The sequence below is a fragment of the Diadema setosum genome, chromosome 4, assembly GCF_964275005.1.
Source record: "Diadema setosum chromosome 4, eeDiaSeto1, whole genome shotgun sequence".
NCBI classification, from domain to species: domain Eukaryota; kingdom Metazoa; phylum Echinodermata; class Echinoidea; order Diadematoida; family Diadematidae; genus Diadema; species Diadema setosum.
In genome coordinates, this window is record NC_092688.1 from 14,715,786 (window position 1) to 14,729,066 (window position 13,281).

Consider the following 13,281-nt stretch of genomic DNA (forward strand, 5'->3'; position numbering starts at 1 on the left):
ATTCATCAAAACCTGGGACATGCAGTACATGAAAACAAAACCACTCCATAAACATATTTACCTGCATAGGTACAATACACTATAAATGCATTTTTTTATTCACATATGTACAACTTTGCAAAAGCTTAGGTCATTATATAATACTCTCCCAAACAACGAATGGCAATATACATCATGCAATCAAGTTTGTTTTTATCTCATTATGCAGAGCATTCATATCAATGATACTGGTATTGGCAACTCAGTATATACCTCCTTAGGATCAGTGGTCATCATTACCTCCACCAAGGGAGGAGGTTATGGTTTCGTTACCGTTGGCTTGTTTGTTTGTTCGTTTGTTTGTCCGTGTGCAAAATAACTCAAAAAGTAGTTAATGGATTGGGATGAAACTTGCAGGAAAGGTTGAGAATGACACAAGTAACAAACGATTAACCTTTGGTAGTGATCCAAGATCCTCTGTTCAGTACGGTGCAGTACACTTTAGGAGTGTTTGAGCGCTTCTCTGGAACAGGTATGGTACAGTTCGCTTTAGGGGAGCATTTGAACACACCCTTTGTATGCTTCCAAAAGCTCAGATGAACACTATGCCTGGACAACTTTGTGTTTCTTAACCCATTAAGACATCTAATTGGGCAGCAGACATCACACAATCAGAGTGTGTTTCAGAAAAAGTTATCCACCAAGTATGCAAACATGCTTGACTTCATAAACTGAAGGAAATTTAAGGAATGCCTCCACTGATGAATTACAGCAGATAGCTACATGTTTCCTGCACTTTCTTTAACAACAGTGATTATCAACAAGAACATGTCCCTGGCTGTAACAAAACAAAACAAAGTCAGCTTTGTTTGATTGCTAAGAATGTAAACAATAAGTATAAAAACTGTTTTACTACCAGCAAACATAATTTCCTACTTGCAGCATTTGGTATTTATCACTTTATGTTTTACATTGAAATGGGTAGTGACATCTTTTCTATCAGGTATCAAGTACAATAGCCACACTGTCTAAAGGGTCCAGAACACAAACTTCATGTCACAAATTACTGCTAGATCATGATATCACCTATCACATCATATGGTTCTGAAAAATAGCCTTTGGAGTTTGGACTCCTATATATATCTCAGGGTAAAACAGCATGTAAATGATCCGCACAGGTTTCAAAGATATGCCAAATACAGTGTCCATCAGTTGCAAGTTCCACACCTACAAAAGAGTGAACTTCAGTCTGCTGCCACATACTTGTTAGCCATGGTGGAGTCTCCTTTGCAATAGCAGACAATCACATTAATTTTACAGCTCCAGTCCTCGTTATGTTGATGATCTTCAAAGCACGAAGAGTCTGAGCAGAAGCAAGGTCAAAAGGGCAAACGATCATTTTTTTTTTCTTTCAGATCAGTTTTCAATGGCAATGCATGATTTAAAAAATTAATCACCTACAGACTCATTTGTACAACCAGCATTTTGTGGGGAATACAATATCTTTATTGGCTTTGTTACCATTCAACTTTATTACCTGTTATAAAAATGAAATATGCTTTGTTATCAATGTGAATAATTTGTTTTTTTCTCCCACATCAGTTTTCAAAGGCAATGCATGAATCAAAACTTAATTATTTACAGACTCATTTGTACAACCAACATTTTGTGGTAAATATAATATCTTTAGTGGCTTTGCTACTATTCAACTTTATTACCTATTATGAAAACGAAATATGCTTTGTCATCATTATGAATACATGTAGAATTTTTATTTTTCTCATACAATAATTGCTAATAACTTTTATTAATAACTATCATCATTGCTTTTATCTTTCTTTCTTTTTTAAGAAGCAAAACAATTAACTCTTTGATAATCATGTTGTTGTTGTTTGGAGCCTGTACGGAAGTACATGTAATTTAATGCTTTGGAGCTAGTAACTAGGGGACTAACAGCTTTAAAATTCCCTTACAAACATAAGGCAATGGGGATAGAGTGACCTGCCTACAGGCACTACTGCTACTGCCAGCAGACTCAAATTGTGGACCTCATAACTGAGATTCTCTGGTTGTAAACTACCACGCCATATCGCCTCCTTGTGATTTACTACATATACTACTAGAACTATTATGACTTTTCACTATCATTTATAGTATTCTTGTATTGTCATCAAGATGTCTCATAAAAAGCATGGAGAAAGAATAGTTTGATTTGATTTGATTTGCTTTGATTTGATTGATTTATTCTCTGTATGGCATCATGTTACAATTACACCAATTTTTAGCAATTCAACTGAACATTTTATACACAAACGGGTGGGTGGTAATATAGGTTTATACATGCCTTCAACTTGGCTTCTCCAGTTGCCCCGGTGATGCGCATCCCCATCTTGCTCATGTCTGGTACAGAGAGGGAGCCCTTGTTTCCTTCTGTCCTGAAGTGGTCGTATAACCTCCTGTACACCTGTGGAATGTGTACACGTAACGCAACAACAGTTTCTGTAACAGTTGGTCTCTACTGGCTTGAAAAGAGGATACTTTATGAAGACATCATGACAAACATGGACTTTATTGACGCTATGATACTAAGGATAAAAAACCTCTACGTCAGAAAAAAAAAATGTTAACATAAAGAGGAGGAGGAAGTAGAGGACGAGGAGGAAGATGCTTATCCTGCTCACTATCATTGCCATTATAATCATCAACTCTACATGATACCTTCTCAGCTATCTCGCAGGTGAACATGAATGTATGGACTGCCCGCCTGTCAAGCTCTACAGCTGTACATATATTTCATTTATGCACAACAGCTTGCGATTTTTGAACATCCTGCAACGGAGGTCAACGGTATGTGACTTCACTTAGTGTTGCGATGTAATGCATCACAACCTATTGCTGGCCAAACTCACACATTGTGAGGCAGGCTTAAGATGCTTGTGCTATAACCAAAGTGCAAATTTATTCTAAAGAGCATTTCAGAAGTGAACTGCATTAGCTAGCCAGACTGTGTGACATCATACCCTGTTAATGTCATCCAACTTTGCCCTTCCTCTGATCAGGTCTGACACAGAAGCAAACTCTTCTTCTGTCACGGGGACAATGTCATCGGTCTGTGCCCTCAGTTCTGCTGGTGATGGACCTGGTGAGTAGCAATGAGGTACAGATGATGAGCAAACCAAATAAAGCAACTCTAGAATAAAGGATTTGAAGCTAGCAACATTTCTAGAAAATTTTACCAATTTGCAAGCAAGTCCTCACTTCCATTAGAGTTTTTTTTGTTATTATGATGTAACTGATACAAACATTGTCACGTGGAATGTATGGAAGCTTTCAACATTTCCTCTCGTACCTTGAATATCAATTGAGAAAGATAACCTGCTTAGTGTTACAATCTTCCTGTATCATTTGGGAATACATACACTTAATCATAGTCCCACATATTTACATCAGTACATTGATTTACTGTGTCAGTTGTTTGTTTCAGGAGGCTTTGATCAATGTTGTGTTGGTTGATACATAAATTCCAGGGCAGCATTTCCACAACACAATCACGTACACCGTCTAGTTTCTACTCAAAGTCTGTAAAATGTAGAAAAATAAAAAAGTGAAAAAAAAAGAAGTTGGAGACAATACCAAAATGTTAATGTGTTGATCTCTTTTAAGGTAGTCCTGGGACCATGCATTAGCACACAAATATCCCCACCCTGATTGTCTCCTACTTTTTGTTTGATGGATTGCTTATAAATGCACTGGTATGCACATACTTACTGATTTCAAATGTTGTGTCAATGGGTGATACATTTTCTTCATCTTCAACTGGTTCTGAAGAACTTGTTGTAATCTGAAGAGGCTGAATAAGACATCAAGAGTTCTACCTTTAGATTACTGGGTCAGACTAATGGGAAGTTATAAATCTAAGAAAAAAATAGCCATAAAGGTACTGCATAATGGAAATAAATAAGAGGCTCTTATTGTTGTTCCGTAACACAAGGCAAAGACACACAGGATGACGGTGCCAGAAAATCATGGTGGAGCGTCGGAAATGTAGGGAAGTCCTATAAGTTAAACAAGTTTATACATAGAATAGAAAAGAAAATGGAAATCGAGATTGTCAAAAAAAAAAAAAAAAAAGCTATCAGCACCAAATCTCATAATTAGAAATTTGGAAGTTGTATTTTCCATTCAATACATGGACTGTTATTCACAATAAATAATGTCTTCATGTCTTATCCCTTCTAATAGATTCAAATGTTTGCCTCTTTGCAGTGATTTGCATATCTACCCTGCCCTACAGAAAGAAATTTCAATTGACCTTAAAATCATTACATAACACAAATTGTACCTAATATACCAGTGAATTATGACTGACATTCATATCTTCAATTCAGTGGCAACATTTCCTCGAACAGAGCCCTGATCTTACAGAGTTTTTGCTCTGTTCTTCACACTCTTTGTTTGTTGCTTTACTTGAGCTCCCTCCCTCATCCTTACTTGTGAATGTTGAACGGGCTGAGCGGCTGATGACTGCGGTGCTGATTGCACAGTTGATGCTGACGTCAATGGAATACCAAGTATCGATCTGACAAGCTCTTCTTGCTCTGACACATCGGGTAGCTGAGTTTCAACCATAAAACAAGGAAACAAAATATAATACAATATTTCATAATTCTTTGAAAACAGAATGTTTAACATATCATAGCAAATCATATCCGGTTTTGTGGCAAAGAAAGAATACCACTATTTCTGCAAACAAATGCTGCCAGCAACCCTCAAAACATAATATACATGAACACCTAAATAACAAGTTCCTGTACGACACTTGATATGTCATGCAGGATTTCCTTTCATGTCCACAACTGTAGAGAAACATTAGATGTACATCTGAGCTTTCACTGTCACATGGTACGCATGAACTTGATGGGCCAAATGACCTTGACTAGGACCTCATTACATAAATTCCCTCATCTCCTGAAATTGTAACACCTGCAAGTTTGATTTTCCATTCAAAATGTTGACTGTTATTCTCAATTTGAACCTCCCCAGATCTCGGCCGTCGATGGCGCAATCGCCGCAAAATTTTGCCTGAACATAGAGCCAGATGTCAACTACAAGATTACATGGTCATACAATAGAAAAATATGGATTTTCTATTTTTAATAAATTAATTATGCAAATTTATGCATGAAATCATATTTTCACCTGTAACTCCATTAAAGGTAGGGGATACCTTTTACAGACCTCCCAAAATGCAGCAAAACATTAAATATGAACCTCAGGGGACTTGTTTAGGCCACTGCTGAGAAATTTGGAAGTCAACAGTTATCTACAATTTGAATAATGCACAAAACTCAACTACTCAGTAGTTCTGTGTGTCAGCCACACTTAAGCCTTTTTGTTGCAGTCTTCTGTATCTTTTATCTATAAACACAAATCTAAAAGTATAAGAGCTGATGTAATAACATATAGAGTGTGTGGCAAGAATGTATATAAAAATGTTTGTAAGTTTTGATGAACTTTCTTCACAAAATATACATGATGGACACACATGCAGTGCATGGGTCTGCAAAGGTAGCCTAGTAATGTACTGGAATTTACGGTGAGCCCCGAAAAAAATTCAATTCCAAATCTAACGGTCAATAAAAATGTACTAAATGTTACCTTCCACTTCCAATACTTTATGGGAGTTTCTAAAGTGATACTCTCTTCAACATACCACTGTATTTATACAACTCTTCATTTAAGGCATACAAATGGGATTCCCTACCTTTAAAAAGACTAAACGATTGCTAAATTTTTGTGTCAGAATTCCTCAGGACACATCAAATCATTTTCTTGCAAAAAAAGCACAATCAGTGTTAATCTCCTTTGTTTTTTATTGTTCTGTTAATTTCTTATATATTTTATTGTTTTTTTCAACCTTTTGTTTTTCATGGGTTTTTTTTGCCAAAATTAGTTGCAGGCACTTTTTTCAAGCTTATCTACATTAGAATTGATTAATTTCAAAGCATACAAATTGAAATAATCTGATCTATATCAATTTAACAAAAATACACAATTTGCCTTGGATTTGCACACAATATCACAAATTTGAGCTGTTTTCGGGCTGACATGCATATGCAAAACATTACGTAACTTCAAAATGGTGTACCTGGACGTCCCAAATTTGGTCTCAAAATATGCGATTGACTTCAATGAAAAAAGTCATGAAATGGTGCAGTAAAATCTCTGCGCGTTGCAGAATCATGGCGCGAAATGTCGAGGGGGCAGTTTAATTTGAAGTGACGCACCGTTAAGCCTTCTACCTCCCAAGAGAAGACACAGAACCAGGGTGAGAGAAATAAAATCTCAAGCGGGAGAACGTGAGATTTTGCAAAAATGGGCTTTCAGTGGGAGATCTCCCATTGAAAGCAGGAGAGTTGGAGTCTCTGCTGTCATGACGCTCGTGCCACTCACCTCGGCTCCGGACGTCTGTTGGAGTCTCTGAATGGCGGCTGCAGCAGACTGGAGCTGCTGCTTCACCCCCGCCACCATCTCCTCCTGAGCCTTGCGCACATTCTCTGCCTCTTCGAGGATGCCCTTGTAGTCGTGCTTGACCTGCTCTAGGCGTCGGCTGAGCTCAAGTGGGGATGTCTGTCATGGGGGGGGGGGGGGCATGGAAGGTGGGGGGTGGTGAGGAGGAATGATGCTTGAGAACATTTCACACAGAATGATAAAAGCAATCATACAGGATGCCAGTCTGTAGCACTAATGGTAAATCTCATTATGAGGTCTGATATGAAGGCAAACATTGTATACCCAAGATGTTAGTTACATTTTGATTGCATACAGTGGACTCTTGTTATAATGAAGTCCTTGGAACCCGCAGCTTTCTTTTGTTATATCGAAATTTCATTATAACCAAACAAATAAACAAGAAAAAAACATTGTTGCAGCCTGAATTTTCATTTCGTTGTCACCGGAATTTTACCATAACCGTGTTCCTTACAACAGGAGTGCATTGTCTTAAGTATTTCCTGCTAACAAATTTACTAAATTATGTATGTGTCAGCAAAAGCACTAGTTTATTTTCTCAAGTAAATCATGGTAAATGCTTTAGGTGACTCACTGTTCTTTGTACATATACCAAGCACTGATTAATATTACTCATGTGTGCAATCATGTTCAAGTGCACAGTCCTTTGTGTATATATAGTACTGTACATGTATACATAAACTTATAAGTATGTTTTCTCACTACATTGTTAGAGTCTCCTCAGGACAAGTCATGCTTTGCGCAACACCCATTCTAGTATCGAAGGAGCACGCTCTCTCCCCCCCCCCCCCATTTCAATAGCCTTCTTTTGTACTTTATTATAATTAACGTATGGCAGAGGGAGCAACTTTGATTTCATAATGCACAAGATCAAATAACAGCAAAGCCTTTACATACCAATATCAAAGTTTGAAATGTCAGAATATACTACTCTAGTCTGGATGATACATAAAAGGGAGGTAAATGGAGAAAAAAAAATAAAATCAATGCTCTTGATAATGGGAGGAATAAAGGTTGTGTAAACATTTGATTCCACCACAACGAAGCCAAGAGCAGTGATGAAAAGCAAATCACCCCCCCCCCCCCCCCCAAACAACATCTCTCCAAATGGTGTTGGGGAGATGCTGATGATAATAACAATTGAATGAGACAGACACTTTACTGTACATGTTTCTGTTTCCCATGTAACAAGGCAATACAAACCTGCTTCTCCTCAGCTGCCTCTTCAAATTCATTTTCCAGCTTCCTTGACATGTACTCAATGTCCGATTCCGCTTTGCGAAACTGCATCAGAGATCAAAGGCAATCAAACACGATATATCAATTCAACATTTTTAACAGACATTATAAGCACTGCAAGAAATGAAGTCCCATCTGCATATATGGTTTAAGAAGCATATGAATACCATTATGCAGACACAAGTGGTCTCATCATCTTAAATGCAGAATATTCTGGGAAGGTGCTTTAGTATTCATGCTTCATGATGCACTTGTATTGTCAGGCAACTAAACAACAAATGAATTGATCAAAAATGGTACTTTTTATTTACAAAATTTTATCAATGAACTTTTTATTTACAAAATTTTATTAATGAATTAATCTATTTTTGTGGTGACAGTGTCACAAATGTCTTTAAAAAATGTGCATCTTAGGACAAAGGTTGTAGTCTACAAGAACTTTAGACTAGGCCCTACCCTGAATGTCTTCGTTTATTATTCAACTATATTTTCTCTTCTTACTAATTCTGATGACATTATCCCAAACAAGGATGTTTGTGCTGTTTCATATTAATAATAATTGAACACATAAGCGCCTTGTCAGATTATAAAATGAACTCCCTAAATTCTATCCCACCTGGCTGCCGTCGTCACGAGAGTTCGGTGTTTTGAGGTGGTAGCATGGCGGGTAGTGGTGGTGTTGGTGGCCATACCCCCAATGGAAACGCCTCATTAGAAACACCATCACAACAGCAACATAAAAGGACCTCACACTCACAGAAAGGATCAATCTGAAGCCCTCACTCGCATTCTGGATACACTGGACTCACAACATCCCGAAGATACTCTACCCCTCGAACGAACCCTCCATCCCATATCATCCATCAGGCCTTGATAGCAAGAGTCCAACTCCTGACATCCATATACCTGCTACAAACAAGACTCCACAAGATAAAGAAGGATGTGGACCCCACATGCCTACTAGTGCAAAGAGGAAGATGACTCTAGAACAATGTTGTCACCTGCTGCATGCCTGCAGCTACACTGCCGTAATTCGCCAAGAGTTTATCAAAGTCAAACGGAACAGAAACTGCCTACTATTGCACCCAGACTGCATTCCAGTTTACTTATGCCACACTTTTACCACATGACCCGTACGATGACCCTAACCTTCCTCAATCTAGCTAGTTAAAGTAGTAACGTCATTTACCATAAGGTTGTCGCCATTTTAATCTGCCACCAACAGTGTCTAGGTTGTTTACTTGAATCCTTCATGTTTTGAAACGAGTGGTGGAAGGCCCTTCTGACTGACAGGCAAGTTAAATGACTGAAGAAATATCCTTCTGTCTTGTACCGAGTCCGTAGTTTTCGTGGGAAAATTTGTTTGGAAAGAACCCCACTGAGAGCCGTGTACTAGCCTAGATGCGATCACACGACACAGTCGATCAGCTCGGGCAACAATTAGTGAATGCCCGATTGGAGACTGGTAAGCCTATTAATCATTTTGTAAAGCGAAACTTAGGGAATAAACTGATACCACTTTTGATAGGGAATTAACTAAATATACAGAAAAAGAAGAGGTGGCAGCTTGTGTAGGGGAATACCACCCGTCTTCCCTGGCAGACTGGCATGTGCTTGTGCCATACTAGCCCGACCAGACCCCGTGTGCTAAGCTAGCACAGGGTCTGACGGTGTGTGATACACATATCTACGGAACCCCATACACATATCTACTAAACCCCTCGAACACGGTCACACAACAACAAAACTATTGAAAATTTCTACATTCTTTTCACAAATTTTACGAATCACTCACGTGAATTGAGATACTTGGATTACGAGCATGGTATTTCAGTCCATAGTGAGCCCTCAAGCAACATACACTGAGCAAAAAGTCCAATCTTAACCCGGAATGCTGTGATCATCGCGGGGCCATTCAAAATAAACCTTCCCAGCTTTGAACGATGCAAATTGCGCTGCTAGAGTTTGTACGCCCGCAAAGTCGACAGCGCCCTCTTTGCCCAGTGCTGCGCCGACATTTCGAATCATTTCTGCAATTTCTACGATTTCTGCGGCGTACAGGAATAAAAAAGGTGCAATTTTTGGTAAGTTATAAAATGAGTATATCAATATCAATAGCTGAAAATGGTAGCTAAATAGATAAAGTTTTCACCTTATGTAGTCTTAGTAACAAATATGGTGCAGTAAATTCAAAATCGCGTCGGCGCCCTGGAATACAGAGATTACGGAGAGTCCACACCGTACAGCCCTGTCGCGACTTACACTTGTGTACAGCGACAGGGCTGTGTATAGTTAGTGCCATACTAACCCCGGGACGCTCCGTGTACACAGTTACACACTGTGGGAGCGTCCTGAGTCAATAGAGTGCTATATCGGTAAGCTTGAAAAACATACACAGTCTGTCACAGATTTTCGCGCCTCCGTAAGTTTCGAATTTCACTAGAAAAAAACTTACTTTTATAGTATACATAAGATTCTTATCTAATTCCTACCATACATTCACCTTGTTCTTGTTCACACTGGTCCAATGATCTTGAAAAAACGTTTTTTTTACAGGTCCATCTCCTAGCTCCCCATCCCATTCACCATTTTCGAAATCAGTATGCAGTACACTGCGCACGTAAATATTCATGTGCTGGGCGGAGTCGCAATGCTTTTAGCCTTCTGACAAGGCCTGCGCGCGCGTACCCACCCAGAAAGCAACGCAATATACAGCGAGAGGGTTTGCCACAACAGTATGATACGGCCTTGCCATAAAGCTACAGCTGTACAGATGAATTGACGGCCAGCGCATGCGCACAAGTTTCAAATCCATTGACTGTATAAGATGTCGTTCTCCCAAGTTCCTTTCGACCGAGTCGTATTTAACTCATCAATTTGAGCAGAAATGGAATATTGGCAGGACCAAAAGTTGACTTCACCTGTAAGTCTTCATATTACAGAATTTTTGCGATTTCATATTGATATTTAGGCGCTATACTTCGCCTGTCATGATCATATCTGCTACAATGCGCAGCCCCAACACTGCGTGTTGGGGCTGGTCGCAGTCAGTTCGGGAAACCCACTCACAAGGGGGGCCCCTCCTTATAAGTAACCCGTCCCCCTTATAAGTAACCCCGTCCCCCTTATAAGTAACCCCCGGGGCACCCCTTATAAGGAGTCTCCACGCTTTTTTTCAATGCAACGCGAAAATGAAAGGACTGCGGCAATTCGCTTGATTATGTCCATAAAACTTCACAAGTTTCCTAGTTACTCACGAAATTTGAGCAAAATCGGTTCGAGGCATCATCTAAAATTATGGATTTAAATGAGATGTCAAACGACCCATGCGAATGCTGAAATGCGAGCGATTACTGGCGTGAGTGTCGCCAGGCGCGGCGGCGCGGCAATGCTTGAGTGCAGACGTGGCGACTGAGTACGGAGACTTTCGTTCATTCAGGTACTCAAGCATTGCCGCGCCTGGCGACACTCACGCCAGTAATCGCTCGCATTTCAGCATTCGCATGGGTCGTTTGACATCGCATTTAAATCCATGATTTTAGATATGATGCCTCGAACCGATTTTGCTCAAATTTCGTGAGTAACTAGGAAACTTGTGAAGCTTTATGGACATAATCAAGCGAATTGCCGCAGTCCTTTCATTTTCGCTTTGCATTGCAAAAAAAGCGTGGAGACTCCTTATAAGGGGTGCCCCGGGGGTTACTTATAAGGGGGACAGGGTTACTTATAAGGGGGACGGGTTACTTATAAGGAGGGGCCCCCCTTGTGAGTGGGTTTCCCGAACTGCAGTGTGAGTTAGTGCCATACAAACCCGTACAATGCGCAAGTGGCAACCTTATATGGTAAGTGACTTTAGTACTCTATAGGGAAAGTAGGTCTCGGATCTCTAGTATCTATATTAATTTAGAGTCTAGACTCTAGCATTTTGTCATGTTTGTAGATGACAACAATCAATCGAATATCCCCTCAACCTCCTCAGACTCTACTCTCTAGACTCTGACCTGAAGCTGTGTCTTTCCGATCCGGTTGAACATAATAACTCAGTCTCTGCTCATTGACATTGATATATCAATTATCTTAGAAAGGTGTCCAATCCTGATTGAAGACCTATCTGCGACCCACGTTCGTCAATCTCCGACATAAACGGAGGGAGGAAAGGAAGAAGAAGAAGAAGGCGAAGAAGGTGGGTTCATGCATCATACGTGTATTGTTGACCTATGGATCGGCAGCAGCACGCAGGTCAATATATGGGACTAGGCAGGACCTCCCTGCTACTCGGTATTTCTTCAAGTGCGAGTTAAATTTGTACTAACGTTAGAGATCAACTTTGACTGCGACTTACCATCCCTTCCAATTTATCAACGATCCTTTCCATTTCCTGTGAACCTTCCATATTCACAAATTTAAGCTGATGTTGCTGTACAAAGAGAACAGATAGAATTTAAATGTGAGAGAGGGTTGGTAGAACTAGAAGTTCATTCAAAGTCCCGGGTTATACGATGTAGACTGAGAGATGGCGCTCGCCCCAGCTAGATAGCAGTGCCGTATGTGGCGGCGGCGGCCACCGAACTAAAATATAGTTTTAGTTCAGTGGTGGCGGCGGGGGAGCCTACACTGTCCTATCTTACTTTGGCAAAAGGAAGCAAGTGACATACCATACGAATTTGAGTTATTGATGTTTTCATAACACTTTCCTGTCCGAAGAGTGGAAAACAAAAATAAATTTATATCATGCAACTGCTATTCAAAACATTCGCAAAAAGTGATTGCAGTAAAAGCCGCTTCCATCCAATCAGAGAGACTGTATCGTAGGACGGACTCCCCGCGTGGGGGGGGGGGGGGGGGGGGGATAGAAGAAATACTTTCAGTAGATAATGCAAGGGGGAAAAAAATAAAAACATCAAACAACTCTCATTCATAGTGTCTGTTTAGACACCAGTTTTCTTGATCATGTATTACTATTATATGATTGTCTGAGTCACTGTACTTAATTTTTTTGTTTTTCAAAGTATTTTATTTGAAATATTATAATGTTATTTGAAATATTATGATGTATTATGTATTCAGAGGAATGTTTGTTACAGAATGATAAATATCCAAGTGGGAAAAATACCCAACAACTCTCAATTCAACCCAGTTCAAGAAGTCAACGTATTAGAGCAACCCAACAGAAATGGCCCTAAAAGTGTATTTGGGCCGTATAGGCCTATTCGGTTTTGTGTGTGCTTGTTTTGTTTGTTTGTTTGTTTTGTATGTATGTGGTAGTGATGGTAGTGGTTGCCGCTGATGGGTGTGTTTTAAAGAAAGTTCGAGAGAAAGATCGCAGCCAGTATAGGCCTATAGGACGGGAATATGAGAGCACACTTATAGGTGTAAAATATCTCGCCCTCTCAGTTCAATCCCATGGTGGGTGGGGGGGGGGGGTGTAAAAAAAATTGCACTCCAACCTTGTTATTTTGTTATGATTCAACTAGCTTGGAATTCTTGGGCAAATGGCTCAGTCACGAAATTTAAAGCATGTCATGCCTTACA

General features: G+C 39.7%; 1 protein-coding gene across 2 annotated transcripts; it reads right to left on the reverse strand.

Annotated features, from left to right (window-relative positions):
* Positions 1–56: 56 nt before the first annotated feature.
* Positions 57–12,262, reverse strand: LOC140226910 (SKA complex subunit 2-like). 2 transcript variants are annotated; one of them, XM_072307340.1, is made up of 8 exons: positions 12,092–12,262; positions 7,714–7,794; positions 6,433–6,609; positions 4,471–4,593; positions 3,748–3,829; positions 3,000–3,118; positions 2,324–2,443; positions 57–1,342 (listed from the first exon to the last, which is right to left on the reverse strand). In XM_072307340.1, the coding sequence occupies exons 1-8, from the start codon at positions 12,140–12,142 to the stop codon at positions 1,283–1,285; spliced, it is 813 nt and encodes a 270-aa protein (XP_072163441.1). In that variant the 5' UTR covers positions 12,143–12,262; the 3' UTR covers positions 57–1,282. The 2 variants fall into 2 exon arrangements, with proteins under 2 accessions (XP_072163441.1, XP_072163442.1); XM_072307341.1 differs by lacking the exon at positions 12,092–12,262 and adding an exon at positions 11,751–11,857.
* Positions 12,263–13,281: the final 1,019 nt, after the last annotated feature.

Excerpts from the sequence above, each read along its gene's own strand:
- LOC140226910 (XM_072307340.1), bottom strand. The coding sequence starts at position 12,142 with ATGGAAGGTTCACAGGAAATGGAAAGGATCGTTGATAAATTGGAAGGG. Across the intron at positions 6,610-7,713 it reads AGGCAGCTGAGGAGAAGCAG|ACATCCCCACTTGAGCTCAG; the intron begins GTTTGTATTGCC and ends CCCCCATGACAG. Across the intron at positions 3,119-3,747 it reads TGACACAACATTTGAAATCA|GTCCATCACCAGCAGAACTG; the intron begins GTAAGTATGTGC and ends GCTACTCACCAG.